Below are 20,198 nucleotides of genomic sequence, written 5' to 3'. Positions count from 1 at the left end.
AATCACTGCAGCAATCAGCTGGTTTAGTCATTTCCTGACCTTGGAATGTGAAGAACTGTTCTCTGAGTGTTGTCAGGGCAGTACTTTGAAATGATACCAAATCTTGACTAAACTAGCAGAGCTCTATCACGTGCTTCTTGTCACTGTATCGGTATTTTCAGCATTAATGTGTTCCACGTGTGTGTGCTCCAGATTTTTATCTACTTCCCATCTACGGATGTGGAGGAGAGCAGAATGTATATGGCCAGCTCTTCCATTTCTCTGTAGCTTGCACCAAGCAGAAATCCTTCCAGGGTTCCTGCACTCCTGACTTTCTAGACATGGAGTTGATGAGAGCATAGAGAACGTGCTCAGTGATGCCATCAGAGACCTGTCCTGTGTATGTGGTTTCCTTGCTGTTTTCCCTCCCAGGCTTTCATTTCCTTCTCTTGGAGCTAGAATGGATCTCAAGCACAACCTTCTGTTCAGTGCTAAGCTAAATTGGGAAGCACTTAGGGAACATCTTAACCACCTGTGGTTCTCTTTGGAGAAACAAGACCAGTTTTGAGCCTCCTTTTTAGCTGTTACAAGCGCCAGCAAGAGGAGCAGGGTAATGCCTACTGTATTACAGTGCATCTGCTCTACTGTGCCTTGTCTGCTGTGTGCTTTCCTGGCTTCTCTGTATTTGCTACAGTTCTGTGGGCTCTTTACTGCACAAATGGCACAGAATTAAGAAATGCTGTAGGTTTCCATTGCCTTGGCAAGGTGAAAATTCACCACGAAGTTATGGAAGCTGTACTTACTTTTGACGAAGCTGTGTTTTTGTTCTTCTGTTTTACTTTCCCCTGCAACCCACCTTGCATTATTTGTTTGGGTTTTGCAGTTAAATACCCTAGTTCTGTAAATAGATGCTGTTAAATACATAACCACATACTCATTGTGGCTGTGTCTGAGATTTAAAGGCTTTGCTTTATCTAGAGTTGAACTTGATGAGCAGCCTTGTACAAAAGCACCAGCTGGAGTGGTGAAAAAGGCACATTGCATCAGGATAATGGAGGCTCATGGGTTAACAGAAACTGCCTATCAAGGTTAACTTAGAGAAGTTCTGTTCCAAGCTAAGGGTGGGTTTTTTTTCCTTCTGAATTTCTGTGTCAGGTAAAATGTTTGGAGTTTTCAGTTCCTGAAGGAGGAGTAAGGTGATCAGAGCTGAGAAAGCCTCCCAGTTCTCAGTGGGTGAGGAATATGGTAGAGCAAACAGGAGCAGCTTGAGAATTTGGTCAATTTCAAATATAATCTTGAATTCCTGCTCCTTTATAGATTGCTTTACTGCATGCTGTGTTTTGAGGCTTTCTCTTTCAGAACTGCATTTGATGTGGCCATGAACTTCTGGTTTACTTTATTTTTCAGATCCAGAAATACCAAATAATGTGAGGATTAATGAAAGCAGTGGTAAAATAGTCATAGTTCAGAGGTTATTTGTCTTGAGCATTTACTTCATAATGATTTGCTCACATTATATTTCATTTCCTTTTAAAAGAACAGGTTTTGGTTCTTAGTGTTTCAGTCACTAATTCGTGTTGGTTTTAAACATATATATATGTATTGATACACACACATATGTGTATATCAATGTATATATGTGTTTGATATATATGTATTGATATACACACACATGTATATACATACATATACACACACACATATATATACATATATAACAGACTACAGAGTTAAGCTGAAGAAAATGTCTGCCTGCTGAAAGGTCTATGGCTGTGAAAAGCTGTGCTCTTCCTGGAGCCACAGGGCAGGGGGAAGCTGTTGGCTGAACACGCTTGTTTCAGACTCCGGTCTGTCTTGAAAACTTTGCAGCTGTATCAGTTTACACTTGTAGCAATGCCGTACATCAATACAGCTCTTCCAGAGGCTGCATGGTTTCACTCTTTTAATGGAATCTATGTACAACAACAAATGTTGCTCCTTGTCACCACTTAAAAATTGACTAAAAAGTGGAGACCAGAGTACACTTACTTTAATATTAGTGCCTCCAACATTTACAGAAACAGAGGTTTTCTATGTGTTCCACCTTGAGCTTTGAGACAGCTTCCTACTGGAAATGTGCAGGTAGGCTTTGTCCCATAGCAGCTGGGTGAGGACTTTGCCACCCTTCACCTGCCGTGTCAGCGTGTGCTGCTGTTCTGAGCCAGTGCTTTTCCAGCCCAGCTGCCAGCTAAATTGCAGTTATGGCTTTGATGTTTGATCATCCTTTATCATCGAGATAATCTTTTTCAACTCTGGAAAGTGGGCATTACCTTTATCTGAAAGGCATAAAGTTTATAACTAACTTGAAGTTTCACTGATGACTCTGGAAAGTCAGTGCTGTAAAAGCAGTGGAGACTTGAGTGAAAGCACAGTGTCAGACTGGGCAGCTTTTTCCATGTGACTAAGCAGTTTCCATGTGTAATTAAATTCTTTTTCTCCAGTGTTCTTCTCCAGGATTTCTGTTCTTCTGTGTCCTATTCACTTAATGTTGTCTTTTTTTTTAAAGCCTTTTGGAACATTGGGGACAACTCCAGCAGTATTTTGTTTATTCATTATGACGCTGGTATGCCATAATATGGTTCCATACTCCAGGATATCTACTGTTGATTAGTACTTGAACATATACGTAGCGCTTTGAAGTAATTCACTTCCACAGGCTTTTCAGTGGTCAACAGAAGGTGGTGAACTGGAAGTCAGCATCGTTTCAGGAGTGAATTTTACTTTCTCATTTGTCGCAGCTACAGTTTTCTTATGGTTGCCGTGCATTTGTTTCTACCTCTGCTTGCTGTTATTACATGGACCTGTCCTGATTTCCTCAATGGCAGTAGGTTGCTCTTTAGCGCCTTGCTTCATGAGCTGACCAGCTTTTGCAGATGTTTCCATACCTACTTTGGCTCAGGGAAAATTCAATGGAGCGGTCCTGTATCTGCTATTAAAAAAAAGAATGATGTTACATGAAATAAGAATGACGTGGGATGCCAGCATGTGCTTTGTTTTCTAGTTTAACAGTTCCTTTCAGTGCAGGTTGAGAAGTGTCTTACCTGCCTATTTTACATGCAGGCTGTAGTGAGTAATGAACGGAGTCCTTCTTTGCTTTCAAACCAGATGCAGCTTCTCCAGCTCAGTTGATACTGGCTTCTGAGGCTACACTTCACCCTTTTTCTGGGCAGAAGACATTAAATAAATTGAATTTAACAGCTATAATTTGTTAAATGATTAAGGTGGGGGGGTGGGGTGGGAGGGGGAGCATTCTTATCCTGTTCTTTTTGGTTGCTGACATGGTACCTAACACAGTTCATGTGTTCTCTCCCTGTCTGCAGGATTTTGAAGCCCAGAGCAGAAGAGTCAGGGGAATACTTGTGCGTGTTTGTGTTTTCAAACTCTCCTGTAGCCAACGCCACTATAGAAGTGAGAGGTACTTTTTTTGTTGTTGTTTTCTTTTGTCTCCTGTCCCTGAAAGAGAAGTGCTTTCACTGCCTCTGGCACTCAGTGTTTGTACAAGAGGGCTTGGTTTGTCCTTCCTTGCAACAACAAGTCTGTATCCAGTCTTTGGTTATAACCTCAGAGGAAGTCTTGCATAAAATCCCAGAGGTAAGATCTCACCAATGCAGGAACATGAACATTGCTCTCATGGAGGGCACTGAGGTACCTTCCAGCTTCTGTGCTCCTTTGGCAGTTCTGGCAATCACAAAGGACTGTGCCTGCCCAGCAGGATGAGGAGCTGTCTTTCCATGAGCACAGACAGCTGTGACTTCCTTCCTGTTCCTAACGGTGAATGAGGCCTCCTGAGTGAATTCACAGTGCTTTGAATTTGTTCCTGAACGGAGGAAAAAGTAAGAACCAGCATCTCACACGTGGCATCTTGGATCTGGTGTATTGTAGGGTTTTGTCTGGAGACTGTTCCAACTGCTGGGGGAGCCTGGGTGCCAGTTTGGACAGATGCCCTATACCAGATTGGGGTTTTCTGCTTTCATGCATGTTTTTTTTTTTTTTTTTTGTTTTTTTTTTTTTTGTATTCTGTATGCTGGTACTTGTCTGAAATCTTCAGGACCCTAAAATTGTGCCTAGAAATCACAAAAGTGGAGTGAAGGAATTTTGGGTCAGATGTGCTCTTTGCACCGAGGCTTGCTGTAATTCTTGAACAAAAGAACAATGTCCGAGATCTATAAACAGAGAGAGTGGAGATAGTGGTGTGCTGTACAGTGTTAAGTTGCTGTTCACTTTGTTCATCGATTAACTGTGGGAACTGCAGGACAGCACTGTGGCTGTGGTCACTGCAGTGCAGTGGTTGTGTTCGTTCTATGTCCTCTGGTGAGATGGAATGGATGTATTATGGCAGCATTGTTAGCCAAAGACAGATGGGATCAATCAAAAACTTGATTAAAAGTTCTTGCAACCAGCCTATGTGTGTCTGGGGTTAGACTAATGCTTGTTTTATGGCGTACTGTAAATTTGTTTGGAATTTAAATGAGCATTACTTACTGTCTTCATTACATCTCCAGCTTAGACATAGAGCTTCCTCTGCACTGTTGGAACAGCTGTGGTAGGAAGGAGAGTGCTTTAGCATCCCTGGACTGTCAGTGCAGTGCGTCCTTATCTACACTGTGTTCATTGACTGTCTAAACTGGGCACTGCAGACCAGTAGCAAAAGCTGAAACCTTTTTCCTGGGAGTTTCTGGTGCCTCATTGAGTACTGACAGGTTCCTGAACGCAGCGTATGGAAGTGGGACTAACACAGCAGTCTGTGCAAAGCGACAATGCACAGTAATACTGTCAATATCTCTCTTGAGAAATAAAGTCTCTTGAACTATACAATTTCTTTGGGAAGATAAATATTGCCAGATAAATAAGCAATCCGATTGATGCTGCACCAAGAACAGCTTGCTGACTTCCTATCTTGATTTTAAAAAGCTCTTTAATGATCTCGCATATAATAATCTCTTGACATATACCCAGCATGATGCGGTACCTCTGCCAAGAGGAAGAAAATGTCGAATACACGTTCACGTGAAAGTGCTGCAAGTTTCTTTTGGCCTAAGAAGGGGTCGGCACATGGAATTTTTTTTGCATCCTGCTCTTGCACTGTCACTGCTGGATCTTTCAATATCTTAATTAAGATCTTAGTTCTTTCTGCCTTCTCTAGGCTGCTTTCAAGAGTGACGAACTGCTTCCAGAGTCAGGAAGAGCAGCTTTGATAATGGATTGAGTAAGACCCGTTCCAGATTTGTATAATCTGTCAAAAGACCTTTTGGAAACCTTTGGCTTAAGGCTTCTCTGCCGTCCAGTGGCAGAGAGGTTTACACAGGGACAGGGGATTGAAGATTCTAGAAAGAAAAGCCAATATATCTGATTGAACTACTGGCAGTGAGGGCAGGAGGAGAATGATAATTAATCCTCCTAACTACTTTTCACAGGTAATTTATGTTTAAATACAAACGAGTAATCATCAGTTAAAAGTTAATAAGCATTGCCCTGGAGGTGTCACACCTGCAGCTTGTTGAGCAACTGAAACTCAGGGACTTGGTGAAGTGTTCTCCAATTCCTCCTTGCAGCATCGACAGTGTTGCTCCTTGGCTGAAGTGTGGAGGTTGTCTGAAGTGGGCGGTGCTGCTGCTAAGCAAAGTGGAAACTGGGACACATATATACTGATAAACTGGAAGTGTCTTGGTTGTTTAACTGGTGTTACATGGAGACTTGGTGTAGCCATGCATTGGGATTGCCCTTAAAGCACAAGTTAAAATGAGCTTTGTAGTCTCCCTGCAGTCCTAGCACTGCAGGTAAATTTATTATGCTTCAAGAGTATACTTTCAAGTTACTGCTCCTGGAAGAGCCATACAGCTAAATACACATGGTATCACAAATATTCTCTCAGATATAAAAGTCTGAATGATAGCCATCCCAGTTGCAAAGAATACGCAGGCTTTTCTCCCATTCTGCAGAGAAGGGTGTTCTTTATGATTATTGCAGGTGGGTGTAAATGTTCTGTGTTCTGCTAAAGCAGTTCTAGTTATCAAATTAAACTGATGTTCATACTGCTTGATGCATGGAGATGTGAACCAGTTGTTCACTGAGGCACGTGCAATGTGTCAGTGATGCACAAACCTTGCTGGGCTGTGCAGATGCTTTAATGTAGTGGTTATCTGCATGTGTGGCCCTTAGAAGCGTTTGTGGACAAGCAGTTGTAGACAAATTTATTCACTTAATTGCTGCTTGTAACTGTATTGAAGTTTCTGTGTGCTGATGCACATAGAAAAGATGGCCCTGAATACAAGAATGCCTGTGGACCAAAATAGTGACTCTCTGACAACCTGAGAACAACTCTAGCAAATGCCTCGCAGCAGATGTAGCCCAGGGTACACCAGTGCCATTTGCCTTTTATGTAATGATGCCTGTTTTCTTCTTCAATCTTTACAAGTGCTGTGTAGGAAGAGGGGAGCTCAGAAACATGAGCGCTGCTGTCTGGCTTTTTCATTGCTCCCCTTCTACACTGCGGAAGTACCTGCAGTGCCACTGTTTTAAAGCAGGAGCTCTGCACACTGGAAGATTAAAACAAGCAATGCAGCTCTTAGAAGAGTTCTGTGCCATCTTTCTGCTGTTATCAGGGGCCTTGGAGAAGAAGGTAGAAACAAGTTTTTCTTGTCTTCTGATGCTCTGCAGGCCACCACAGCAAAGAAGCAGTGAGAACCAGATGGTGAAGAACACGCTTCTAGTCCCCTCTGGCTGCCCAGAAGCTGTGCAAGCACCAGAAAAGTTATTGATGTAATATGACTGGTGGATGGCATCTGCCTTCCCATCCTTTCTTTTTGTGCACCTGGAGATACAGAACTCCCTGTTGCTTTTTTCTTTGTAGGCCTTTCTACCATCATGATAGCATTCTTCTGGCCTCATTCTTTTATCCCTTTCTTCTGCACCCTCATCTTCTCTTGTATTCAGTTAGTTGCTATTTCCCAATAGCAAGAGCTCAGAGCAGTGTGAGAACATCAACCATACCAGTTTGTCCCAGTGCTTACTGTATCCCCTAACTGCAGCTGTGTCAGAGGCTCTGGCTTCACACCAGTAACCGCATCCGGAACGCGAGCTGTCTGCTTGTGCTGTGGCTCCAGCCCAGGCTGCACGTTGGAAAACCACTGGATGTTTCAGCAGCCTTGGAAGCTCTTGGTTTCCTGACTCCTGACTGTCTTAAGGAATCTCTGCAGCAGTTTCACAACGCCGTACCAGAAGGGAAAGAAGAAATTGGACATTCTGTAAGCACAACTGCATCTTAAAGCAGCCTTAAACAGGAAAAGGAAAATGCGTGTCACGTTCTCCCAGGCTGTAGTGCTTGTGGTGTCCTTGCTCTCCACCCAGATCATAAAGGTAGATGTAGGTTTGGATTGTAATGCAGAACAAGAAAACTTCCAGAGACCTTTTACTAGGTCACCCGTAAGATGGAATAGTTTTTATGGGTAAGAATATTTTTAGGTGCATTTGTCCTTGCTTTGGTTTTGTCTTTCAGTGGAAAACCTTGAAAGCGTTCTGTTATCTGGGACATAGTTTTGCAACTGCTAGTCATGTTAGTCCTCCCCTCTGTTTTAGTAATGCTAGCCAAGTATCTTGAAAATACTTGGAAGTCAAGGACTGAAATCCTCATATATATATATATGTATATATATATTTCATATATATATACATAGATTATTTGTTATATCCTTGTTGTCCTTCCATAGGGACATCAGCCTGGCTACAGTGATGTGGGACCTGACACAGCACAGTGCTCACATGTGTGTTTTGCTGAATGCTGTTGCATAAAAGCTAAAGTGACATCTAAATCTTTTACCAACAAAATCCGCTTCGTTCTGTGCTTTATGTGTTACTGGCGTTGGAGTAGGATGGTGAAAAGCTTCATAGGAAGAGGTTGCTCTGCTGCTAAATCTGTGATTGAGGTCAGCTGCAGCAATATTTTAAATGTAGTTTGTACAGCAGAAGGCAATTAGCCAAACGTTTTGATAGAATAAGTACTGGAAATGTCTCAGCCGAAGCTCCAAACCAAGCTGCATCAGATGCCCTGAAATATTAATATTCTGTGTAATGCTCCCTTCAGACTGTACAGAAATAGTCCCTGCCCTCGCAGAGCTGGAAATGGCTGCTGTGTAAGTGTACCCAGCAAGGAAAAGGCAGAATGTGCTCTTGTCACTGATGCTGTCATTGGGATAACATGGCGAAGATGGGCTCCTCCTCTTAAATAGAATTCTCCTCCCGGCTGTGGGAGAACTCTGGGTCACCCTGCACTAAAAGTTACCATGTCCTAGAAAGGTCTCTCTTCTTCTCATTGAACAAATGGGCTGGCTGCACCTTGTGCCCTGCACGGCTCTGCTTCCAGCCTCTTCTGCTGGGAGACAGCAGCAAAATCTCAGTTGCTGTCAAATGGAGGCTGTGTGGGGCTTTACTTGGAGCTGTGAACCCTCTTTGTTTTTTTCCTAATGCAAGGAATTTGACAACCGTGGAGTTCTAAATCAGGGGCTGTTCCTTTGTTTCTTACTCCGCTTCTGCCAGCCTTCCATTTTCTCCATCACTCTCGGCCAAGCCAAAGCCATAGGGAAGCCACTGAGCTTACCTAAGCAGCGTGTTGGAAGGGCAGGGCAGCTGCTACGGATGTTGGACATTCTGAAGGTGTAATGCAGCACACTTAACCCTAAAGCTGATTGATTTTCTGCTTTGAGAGGTTTGACAGGGAGGATAATCCTCAGTGTGTGACTTGTCAAACATTTTCCCAGGGAGCTGTGGTGTAACTCTTGGGAAGGGCACGTCCAGCTGATGTTGCCCAGTTGCACAAGAGATGTTGCTTGTGTCTGCTTTGCGACAGGTCAGAAATGAAACGTTTAACTCTTCTGACTTGCAGTTGCAACTGAGCTATCAAGAAGCTGTGATCCCTCCTTAGCCCTATCTGTAGGGTTTGTCGGTGCTAAAGGCAACTTTGCCTGAGTAGCCCCTTGGGATAATAAACTCCAGTTGGTGCCCAGGGTCTTTTCCTGGGCTTCTGAGCTTGGACTTTGACTAGATTAACAGATCAGCATCCAGCGATCACACAGCAGGCCACGTGTGGCGTAATTAGCAAGCTAGAAAGCGAATGGGCTTTAAAGGTGGTCACAACAGCACCAAAGCCATCTGCTTAAGTGAAGGTTCAGGTCGGGCACTTGATTGATCCAGCGTAATCCATCGTGAGGCATTAGGCTGCAGTGAGCTGCTGCAGGGAGCAGAGGGCTAGTATTTATAGTCCAGTCTATTCAGTGTACTCTCAGCTGATGGTTAGGGCTGTGGTTTGCTGGTTGTAACCCTATAGCCCCTTGTATATACACATGCAGTGTATATGCAATGGATATTTGCATGTGTGCTGGATCAGACTGTTCTCTTGGGGAGATTTTGACTTATGACGCATACGCAGCTGCAGCATCACTGCGAGGCGTGACGAGCACGTTACGCGTCATGGCATGTTTGTGGCCCAGATCTCCAGCTGTGCTGCGAGGAATAGTGGCCTGATTCAGCTCTCAGAGCTTTGTGTTAAGACAGAATCGGTGCGGAGCTCTGACACAGCGGGCAGGTTGTAACCAGAATCCCCTACAGGTCTGTTTCAAAGCTGAAGATCCCCACAGATCCAAGGGGAGATGAGTGTTCCTGCACTGGGGAGTGGTGCAGCCATCTCAGTTTTGTGGGGTTTTGGCACGTCATTGAGTTTTGGTGTTGACGCTTCTGCCTGAAGGATATTCCTGCTGTTGTTCACATGAGATGCTGGTTGGGTAGATGTTGGAATAAGCTTTCTTTCCTTAAGGTGGGCTTGGTGTGGGAAAGGCAGCAGCTCCCAGGGAGCTCATCTCTTGTTCTCTGTTCAGAGCAGCTTAAAGTAATTACCTTCTCAGTAAGCACCCTGTGAACGCAGAGGTTTTGTTTTCTTCTGTAGCTGTCCCTGACATCACCGGCCACAAGCGAAGTGAGAATAAAAACGAGGGGCAGGAGGCGCTCATGTACTGCAAGTCCGTGGGCTTCCCGCATCCTGAGTGGGTGTGGCGCAAGAAGGTCAACGGAGTGTTTGAGGTAAGAGGCTGGGGGTCTTGGCATGCCTAGGCGGCATGTTTTATCCTTCCAAGGCCCCTTAATAAGGAATGGAACCACCACCTCGCATTTGCCTATGTTCTTTTTCAGTTTTACTGTTGGGCTTTTGAGACCTAATGCAAGAGTTTGGCCGTTAGCCCTGTTCAGTGGTCATATTTCTCCAGTGTGGCAAGCGAACTGGTGAGCTAGAATTCTGATCAGCAATTGGGATAACAGAAGGGAAGCTGGAGTCCTTCAGCCTGTTTTTGTTAGAGTATGACCAGCTGGAAAGCTAATCATTTGCTCAACAGATTGAAAAGAAATATTAAGCAGGTGGTAACGTGAGTTGATTGTTCACTGTTAAGTGGGAGCTTAATTTTTCATGAGGCAGTGCAGTGTGACCGGTCCAGTGCTGCGAGTCACCAGAGACCCGGGTGCTCTACAGGCTTCCTCACATGCTTTCGTTCTATTGAAGGTATCTGATAAATTCATCCACAGATAACTCTCAGGAAGGTCAAACTTCTGCACTTTGTCTTTAAACGTATCAAGTCTGGAAGCCTTTTGTTCAAATGTAGGAACCATATGAGGCCTCGCGTTTCCTGTCCTTCAAATGCTCCTAAAGTTTGGCATTTTTAACTGCCTTGTCCCCAAATCTGTGAGTAGTACGTGTGGAAACAACGCAAATGCAAGATTTTAGTATGTCCACCATATCTTAACTAACCTGTGCTGTGTGTGTGATGACCACTGCTGGTATTTCCTGGTTGCTGTTGTTAAAGCAGGATAAAATACAGCACGTCAGTCAAGCTGATGTGGTTGTGTGTGTGTGTTTGAAGCACGGTTCATTTTAGGGAGAGATACAGAATGGACACTGGTAGCGGGCTCTTCTGTGGTGTCGACTTCTTTGCCAGAGTCCATTATGATCCTTCTGGTTTCCGTGACACAGAAATGAAAATCCTTGGCATCAGAACTCACTGGAGCTCTCTCTCTTCTCTTCCACCTCTCTTCTCTTATCAGGACATCAACAACTCTTCTGGAAGATTTTTTATTTCAAATAAAGACAACTACACTGAGCTCAGCATCACAAACCTGCAGATCAATGAGGATCCCGGCGAGTACCAGTGCAATGCAACCAACCAGATCGGCTCCACGTCCGTCACAACCATCCTGCGTGTCCGCAGCCATTTGGCTCCTCTCTGGCCCTTCCTGGGGATCCTGGCAGAAATTTTTATCCTCGTTTTCATCATAGTTATTTATGAGAAAAGGAAGCGGCCAGACGAAGTCCCAGACGGTAAGTGTGCTCAAAGCCGCTTGTGAGAGAAGGAAAAAAACAAGCGAAGCAAACTCATGGAAGCAGAACAGAGTGGGTCTTTGTGGCAGGAAGGATCATCAGCACAGTTCTTTCAGCTCTGAGCTCTTTGCCTTCATCTGTTCACTCTCCAAATATTAAACCCAGTAAGTGGAGAGGGGCCCCCAAACCTTGGACTGTGGGATGGGAGGGGAATTATTACAGTATTTGTAAAGTGTTTTGTTGCACAAAGTGGCTCTAGTGCCCCTGTCTCTTTCTCGCTGTAGTGGCCATGAAGTCTTACATGTCAGTCCCACAGAGCATGGGGCAGCATGGGAGACATGGAAACGCTCTGATCCCTGGTGATGCCTGGGTCAGACACCGGGCAGGTTTTGGGAGGAAAAATGACACAGTGAGGGACTGGGACCACAGGTGTTTCAAAAAAAAGTCACATTTTCAGTGGGGTGGGTGGGGAGGTGGGAGGTGGGGCTCTTATTTTATAGCGTGTAACCGAATTAATAATGTATTTAAGGAATGCTCTGGAAAACAACTAATATCCACTGAGTTGTATTTTCTTAAGATTAGCTTATTAGGTTTGGTAACAGTGATTAGCTGCAACTTCTTTGTGTACCAAACAGCCTGTTTTGTATTTTGAGCTTCTTCTGCATGTCTTCCTTGGGGAAAACGGGGCAGTTTGAAGCTAAAATGAGTATTTGAAAGAACCTCTGACAAAAATGCTTTAAAGTGACACCTAGTTGCTTACGACAGTGTTTATCAAGAAAACTTTCTGAGGAATCCTTGTGAGAAACAGCTGGTAATGCCATCTTGCTTGCTGTAGGAACGTGACGTGTCCAAAAGAAGGAGCAGGTGCTGCAGTGGGGAACACGCTGAGTCAGTGCGGGGAAGCACTGAGTCATTGGGCTTTTCCTGGGTTGGACAAGCCCTGCAGCACCACAGATAGCTTCCAAAGGCAGCTGTGCTGTAGCTTGTGCAGCAGTGACTCGCTGTTGGGTTGCACAAGGGCTCAGGAACAGCACAGCACGACGTTTGCCTTTTGGGATGAAAACAGCTGCTGAAACATTGATCTGCTTGTCAAGCTTGGGAAAAACAACGTCACTGTTCCCAAGTTGCGTTTTAGCGAATGGAAAAAGAAATCTTACAAATTATAAACATTGATTCTTTGGCTGAGGCTTGGATCACTTCCATAGCTGATAAAAATGTTCTTAAATAAGTGCATACCTAGAGGAAAGTAGCTTTTGATCTTAACCACCTTGGTGGCATTTACTAACTTCTTACAGAGCATGCATTGAAACTGTTCCCAGGTGTGTAGCCAGCAGCATTTAAACCGTGTAGTGCATGTACCTCTGCTACTAACAGCTTTGTGGTTGCTGGGGGGTTTCTGTGGCCAGCAGTCTGTCCTCAGAGCAACTTAACCAGCCCAGAAAACTTGATGTGTATTTTGGAGGCATTTAAATGTCCTCACATGCATCTCTCCTCTTGCTCAGCCATTTTGCCCTGATTTTGGTGTCAGGATGGTTGGGGAGAATCCTGACACATTTTTTGGTAGCTGTTGATAGTTCCCTGTGTTTCTCAAACTGACACTTGGATAAGTTTCACTGTGACTGAAACAAAGCATCAACAATTACAAATTAATATGGAAATCCTTGTTGTAAGCAGCATAAACTGGCCTTAATCCAGTAAAAATTGGCTTTGTCTTGACCAGATTGCAATGCAATGAACGTGTTAGGGCAATTAAGCCTCACTAAGAGGTGAAGCATGCACGGGGGTTTGTTACCTCAGGGGCTCAGTTCTGGGGCTGAAGTTTTCCTGGCTGGTCTGGCTGCTCTCCGGATGCCTGAAGAATTCCAGGCTCATCATCTCTGATGGAGGTGTCCCAGATGATGGGCCAGGTAACTGAGGTCACTGACTTTGCTTGCTCAGTTGGCTGTTACTTGAAAGGCAGCTCAGCTGGAGTCCTGGAGAGTGATGATGCTCTGGGGTACCCATCTGTTTTCTCTGCCCACTTTCTTGAAGGACAAAATTCATTGCTGAATGCCACTGTTTATCTGTTAGGTTTGCTTGGATGGAGAGAGAAAATCGGCATAAAAATCTCAATTAAAAAGCTAATCCTGAGTCCTGCATTTGCTTGGGCAGTCCTGCACTTCAATGCATTTGAAGCATTCTCTGATACTGTAGTGGGAAACGCCCTACAAGTCAGGGCTTTTTATGACTGCCTGTGTGAGAAATCATTGATAGTCAGCTGATTTCCACACTTGGAGAATATCTGAAGTAAAACACTCATGTCACTTACTTTAAATACATAGTTATGAAATGCCAAAGTTAATGTTTGAATGCAGTGGTGCTGTCTGTAATTGGAACTCGGCGTTTCCAAGCCGGTACGTCTGCCTCTGCGTGCTGTAGTGAGCAGCGGCAGTACTGCCAAGGAGCAGCTGATGGGGTGCCTAGCACAGTATGAATTAGGTGCTTGTCTGAACGACACATTACGTAGCATAAATATAATTTGGCAGCTGCTCTGGTCTCTTTTCCTTTCTCTCAGTTTCCAAATGTTAGTTCTTCCCAGAAAGGGGATATCTCCTGTGTCCAGCTGGGCTTTTCACTGAGAGAATCTTCTGATTTGGTTGGTCCCCTTCTCTTCCTTCTGCAGCAGTGACTTATTCATAGTACTCTTAATGTGTTAAGAGGTTACAGTTTTGGAGAAAAGCAGTGATGAAAACCAGCACATTCCTCTAAATAAGGGAAAATTAAAACAAGTCTGGATGCTGTGCCCCAAAAGGCTTAGGATAACTGATGCTGAGCAGAAGCACCTAGTTCTTGGTGGGGGTGAGGCTGCTTGGAGAATAACATTCTCTCTGTCCCAGAAGATGCCTGGGGTGCTTTCCAGAGCTCTTGGGAATTATACCCATCCAGCCCAAATAGAATTCAACGGAATTAATTCCTTCATCACTGTGTTCCACAGACTCAAAGTTACCTGTATACCATGCATACCTGCCTCAGGTGGGTATGGTGCTGGGCGCCTGGTGACACCTGAGGCACTTCTCAACTTACAGCTCAACTGCACCATGAGGCTGCTCAGGTTTCAGAGCCATGCAGGAGCTGTGGCCATCATAAGCACTGCCATGCTCCAGGAGGACAGTCCTTTAACTTTGGCATTTCCTGACTGCAGTTTTTGCATGACCCTTGCTTCTTCTGTTTGGTTTAATTGCTTTTTATGCCACAGAACAGGGCTGCTCAGTAGCTCTTTTGCTGATATTTCCTCCTTCACATAATTCAGATGTCTGTTTCCTTGGATGCTGCTGTATGGCAGGAAAAGATCTGTGCGGTGCAGAGGTGGCAGTAGTGGGCACCCAGGGCAGCTCTGTGCCCACGTGCCTGCGGATGGGGGGCTTTTCTGTCCTCGTGGGAGGAGGGGTGGCTGCAGTCAGCATCTCGCATTCAAATTATGTGCTGCAAGGAGGAACAGATGGGAAACTGTGCTTGAATTTCTGCCTCACTTCTGAATGAGGGTTTTGACCTGCTTTGTGCAAGGCAAAGCGACACAGACCATGTGCCGTTTCTGGAGAGCAGCTAGGTTTGGTACCGTTGGGGGGGTGGGTGACACGCAGCTTCCAGGGGCTTTTTGTGCTGAGAGCTGCATGACCGTGGCATGCCGAGGCCAGAGGTGCTGGCATTCACTGCATGCACATGGGACCATGCACAGTGGGGATCGTCCCAGCAGGGGACTGCTGATGCATTTTGCTCAGCTTGCAAGTTGCTTGGACTTCCTTTGGGAATCAAAGGGAGTAAATAGCTTTTTCTTCCTCTGTGGTATAGCGTAAGCTTCTTATAGATGATAGATGTAGTGATCGGCCACTGTGACCTCCCTGTAGTGCATCAAACTTGCTTAAAGAAAGTGCTTTTTCTTGTGGTTGGATCAAATTAGCCTACAGTTAGCAAAGATGCTGTTGTAAAGGGTGTGTTCTGGGGTAAGTAGAAAGTAAAAACTCCTTGGCTACATTCCCCTGCAGGAATGTAAACAGTTTTTACTTGAAAATCCATACTCTGCATACTCCTTAGTCCAAAGCCATAAGGTACCTGGGTTGCAATACATGCTTTTCCATTTCTCCCTTCACATTTGCCAGCTTGATGCAAAGACTTTCCATAAATACATTTCTGCTCTGGCTGTGCAGGAGTTCCATCCACATCCCCACATTCTTTCTAATACTCATTTTTTTTTCCTTGACTTTCCCTGTTCCTGCTATTACTGTAAGTAACTGAAAGAACAAAATGTTTTCACTGACACAGTTTACCTTGTAAGAAGTTAATTTTTGTTTTTGCCTGTTACCCGCACTTTTCTCTCCCACACTTAAAGTTCACCAAGGGAGAAAATGATCAGGCACACTGTGAAGCTGCGGCTATAAACCATACCTAAAAGCAAGCACTGTTGTATCGTAGCAGTTATCAGAGAACGTGGCTTCCACGGGCCTTGGTACTGATTTGTTAGTGCTGGTATAGGAGCAGAAGTCCTCGGGTTTGATGTAAGTGACCTTGGCCAGAGAGTCGTCTTTGCCTTCTGCTTCATTCCATCTCAGAGCAACTGCTAAACCTTTATTGGTTTATTCTATGGAGCAGGATGGGGGTTCCCCTGTTCCCCATGTCTTATGGCTTCCTTCCAGCACTCCTGTAATTAATGAAGGAAAAGGGAAGCCTGTTAATCCAAGCCTGATGTTCAGGGCTTCATTTTAATTTGGACAGACCCATCCAAATTCTTACAAATGTCCTTAAAAAGTTGTCAAAGCATGGCCCAGTTTCCTCTTCCTGGAAAGCAAAATCTTTAGCTGGTTAAAATATAAGACTTCACAGCAACTTCTGTAGTAGTTCTGACAAATTGCTTTGCAAGCTGTGGATGTCGTACTGTAAGAAGTCATATGGCAGATGCTGGCTCCTCCTTACCTGCGCTCGAGCAGGAATTGACCATGGCTCTGTGCTTCAGTAATGCTGCAGCTCGTGGTTGGCAAGGTGGGTCCTGGTCTTGTGCCATAGTGAGGAGTGTTGTGAAGGGTGGCCCCGCACAATGTATGGCCGCTTCCCAGCCTGCGGGTTGTGTTCCAGGCACTCAGTACAAGAGGGGGCTACAGCTGATCTGTTTGTAGATCATTGTAGAGCTGTAACGTCCAGAGATCTTGCCTGGAAGAGTTGGTTACGCTCCGTACACCATGTGCTAAAGATAGTAGCAATTCTTCCAGTTCAGAAATCTGCTATTTCAGGGCAACGCTAAGCAGATAATCGCTATACCTACCTTAAGCTTTATTATGTAAACAGTGATCTGTTGGACTCTGTAGATCCCCTCCCCAAGTGAAAAACCAATTCCTGACGAATGAAGGAGGCTTCATTTAGTCAGCTGTGAAATGACTGTTTCACCTGGCAGCATTTCAGGAGCCCTGCAGCTGCGGGATGGAATGAAGCAGCACATTGGAGGCATGTTCTCAATGGCCAAGGGTTTTAAATGCGACTGGGTTAGTGACATCGGGCTCTAGGGCAGCTCTTCTGGCATAAAGGTTTTTGAGTTATATTGATATTTGTCGGTTACTATGACTTCTTTTTTTTTTTTTCCCCCTTCAATTGCATCATACCCTTAAAAAATGGTGGTAAGTGAGAGATCTGCATGCTTTGGAGTTTGTTTAATCTCCGCTTCAGTCTACACAATGCACAAGTCATGATGTTAACACTTTTTCTTACGACTTCTTCATTCACATTCACAACTAATTTGGATTTCAGTTTGCTGTTTTTAATCTATTTTATTTAACCTGATTTTGTACTTCTTCTTCCTGTTGTTCTGTTGCCCCCTGATTTCGCTTAGGTTTCGACCTCTGTCTGTACTGTACTGGGGATGCTTTTTCAGCAGTGATATGAATGACTGGGGTTGTAACTAACACATAAACAAGTTTTCCTCGGTCCCATGTAGGTGATAGAAGGGAATGGGGCATGTGGTGGCCTTATACGTAACCATAAGTATCCTGATAGGCGTTTTGTTGGGTCTTTGTCAGGGAAACTCTTTGCTGGCAGCCGTTACAGATGTGAATTACGATTTTTTTTTTAACACGCCATCAGAAATGCACATCTAAATATCCTCACCAAGAAGATCAAATGGTTATTTCATAGCAAAAGAAGACATGTATCCTAACAGTGCAGCTTGCTGTCGCTGAAGTTCAGCGAAACAAACTCTCAAAGATATCACTTAGGCTTGTAGAAAGCTGAGCTGAGGGTCTGAAGACGGACAGGCAGCAGTAGTGGAGGGTCTGAAGACGGACAGGCAGCAGTAGTGCTACAGCGTGGGCTGGGGGCGAAGGGCTTGCTGTCCGTGCCAGGCTCCCTGCACCAGCCTGATTGAAATCTTTTGTGAATCAAAAGATGCTGGTGGAAGGAGCCTCTAGATTCACTCCGCTGTGCTTTGTGTTCCAGTACCTGATGTGTCTCTGTATATCTCCACTGTATATACAACAGCACATTGATGTCTGGTTGTCCTTACTAGTCCTAGTTCTCACTGTATCTTGTCCGATAGTGTACTGTTGCTGGTAATGGACCTCTGTGGACACTGGTGTGTCGCTAGTATGTTCTTTTTGGCTGTAAAGCTCTTGGTTTGTGGTTAGTTCCTTATTTTTGTTGAAATATTTTTTCGTTCTGGTCACTGTCCGTGCTAGCGGTGGCTTTGCCTATCCGTTGCCTTGAAGGTACAGGTGGAGTAATGTCCCGCTTGACAGACATTACTCCTGGCGTGTGCTCATGCGGATGCCCACACTGTTCAGACCGTAACTTCCATAACTGCTTCATGTGCACCAAGCCCCTTGTGGAATCCTGCTGAGAGTTTCTAAAGGCTTCAGTGAAAAATCCCCCCAGCAGGAGGTGACTGTGGGATGCTAAAACAGCAGGTGGTGAATTGGTGCCCCAAAATATACTTCTACAGGAGCGTTACCCTGACTCTCTGGATTTACTTTGTACTGCTGTTTAAATGCACTTCTGTCTTCTGTACTGCAGACTGGGGAAAAGATAAGGTCTCCTTTAATTTGAAGAATGTTCAATTGGCCACGAAAGAGCTAATGCCAAACATTGGCAGACGTTTTGTTTGTCCAATTCTTAAAAGAGAGCGTTTTCCTTTGGCCTCTGACCAGGAGGCTCAGGCAGAACAAGGCTGTCAGTCTCCTCTAGCTGAAGCCTGTGTCTGGAGGTGTTGCAGCACCGGGGTTTGTCCTGGCAGTGGGAGCTGCGCACCCTTCAGACTGCTATCCCAGGGCTGAATGCAGGATATTGGAATCGAGTTCCAAACCTTCAATCTCCTCCTAACCCGGTCTGCTCCAATTAGATTTTGAGAAAAATGGGAATAGGCTGTATCATCCATGGTGGGAGATGAGCATATGGCATATATACCCTGTTGTGTGTATGCCGATAACGAACCGCCTGCAGTTGAAGGATGGCTTAAAAAATGAATCCCAGAAAACAAACAGCAGGATTTTACAACTGAAACGTTGGTTTGTCTTCTCATCTATTTTTATAAGATTGAACCACTGGAACTTGGGGACAGGATGAGTCTGACCATGTTGCAACAATCTGTCCGCTACAGTTGCAGTTCTTCATGACCAGCATTCAAAGTGTTAACTAAAACCATTGAAGCGACATACCTGCCATTAAAACTCAAATCCTGAAAATAACTCCATGAATCTTTGCACTACCGAGCGGAATGGCCTTTAATGCTGTAGATAGATTGGTTTGCTGTTTGCAGTTTAGCTGGCATGCCGTACAGACACTGACTCTCTCTCTTCTTTTCTTCCTTTGTGTTCCCCTGGATTGCACCTGAACTCTTGCTGCAGATGATGAACCAGCTGGGCCAATGTAAGTGTGCTTTAAGGGGAAAAATCATTGCTAGGTTTAATCTGCAGGTTTGCAGTGCTCTAAGAGACATGTTCTGTGTGATGTTGATGCTCTAATATGGATCAGTGTGCCCCGTATTGTATCGCTGAGTAAAAGCAATAATATAAAACACAAAAAAGCATTCCTTGAAGCCTCTGTGTTGATCTCTGCCCTGTGTTTTGGCCAAAAGGCACAAAAAAACCCACCTAAGTTGGGCTTGGATCGCTGGTACTTGGGGTTGGTGGCTGCTGGGTTTGTTGTCAGGTAGCCATGCAGTAAAGAGAGCTGCAGTCTGCCAGGTTCTTACTCAACAAAGCAAATATTGTTTGAAGGAGTTGGGGTGAGGGACGAATGGAATGCTGTGTAACTGACTATGTACAAACCTTCCTACGCTTTGGTCGGTGTTGGTCAATCTTTTATCCTTTTGTGCTTTCTTTCCCCAGGAAAACCAATTCTACAAACAATCATAAAGATAAAAACTTACGCCAGAGAAACACAAATTAAAAATGCTTATCATGTAAGTATGACTTGCACACATCTCAGAAACGCGCAGACTAAAGTCCTCCTTTTTCTGTCATGGTTTGGATGTGTAAACTTAACTGGTTCCATGTGCTAAAGTTACGGCTGCTCAGAGGATGGCGTGTGCCTTCCTGGCATGCTTCAGAGCGCTGGGGGGTATCGAAGATGAGATACGTAGGCAATGTAATGATTCCTAGCTTCCTAGCTCTACGTAATCGCTACCATCGCTAATAAAAAAGAACTCCCCTAATTCCTCCTTAAAGTCTGGGAGCTAACATTGGTCGGAAAGCCTCCATCTCCGTTTAAGACCGCGTTGGATGTTAAGCGCTTTGTTGACGTACTGTTGTGGCATGCGATGTTGGAAATGCTGTCAGGCATTGACTAGCACCTTTTCTCATTTCTTTTTTAG

General features: G+C 44.6%; 1 protein-coding gene and 1 long non-coding RNA gene across 6 annotated transcripts in view; one reads left to right on the top strand and one right to left on the bottom strand.

Moving 5' to 3' along the window:
* NPTN (neuroplastin) overlaps positions 1 to 20,198 on the top strand; it is a 44,723-nt gene that overhangs the window by 23,052 nt on the left and 1,473 nt on the right. For 3 of the 5 annotated variants that reach the window (XM_015872615.2, XM_015872614.2, XM_015872618.1), the window contains exons 3-7: positions 3,339 to 3,433; positions 9,953 to 10,086; positions 11,098 to 11,371; positions 19,231 to 19,252; positions 19,714 to 19,787. In XM_015872615.2, the coding sequence (XP_015728101.1) occupies positions 3,339 to 3,433; positions 9,953 to 10,086; positions 11,098 to 11,371; positions 19,231 to 19,252; positions 19,714 to 19,774 (586 nt within the window). In that variant the 3' untranslated portion in view covers positions 19,775 to 19,787. The remainder of the gene's footprint in view (positions 1 to 3,338; positions 3,434 to 9,952; positions 10,087 to 11,097; positions 11,372 to 19,230; positions 19,253 to 19,713; positions 19,788 to 20,198) is intronic. The other 2 variants (XM_015872617.2, XM_015872616.2) reach the window with 1 other exon arrangement.
* LOC116653890 lies at positions 2,711 to 11,098 on the bottom strand. Its single transcript, XR_004308482.1, has 3 exons — positions 10,805 to 11,098; positions 3,060 to 3,180; positions 2,711 to 2,947 (listed from the first exon to the last, which is right to left on the bottom strand). It is a non-coding gene; the product is annotated as an uncharacterized LOC116653890 (long non-coding RNA).

The sequence above is a fragment of the Coturnix japonica genome, chromosome 10 (genome assembly GCF_001577835.2).
Source record: "Coturnix japonica isolate 7356 chromosome 10, Coturnix japonica 2.1, whole genome shotgun sequence".
Lineage (NCBI taxonomy): Eukaryota > Metazoa > Chordata > Aves > Galliformes > Phasianidae > Coturnix > Coturnix japonica.
This window is presented reverse-complemented; position numbering and strand designations above follow the sequence as displayed.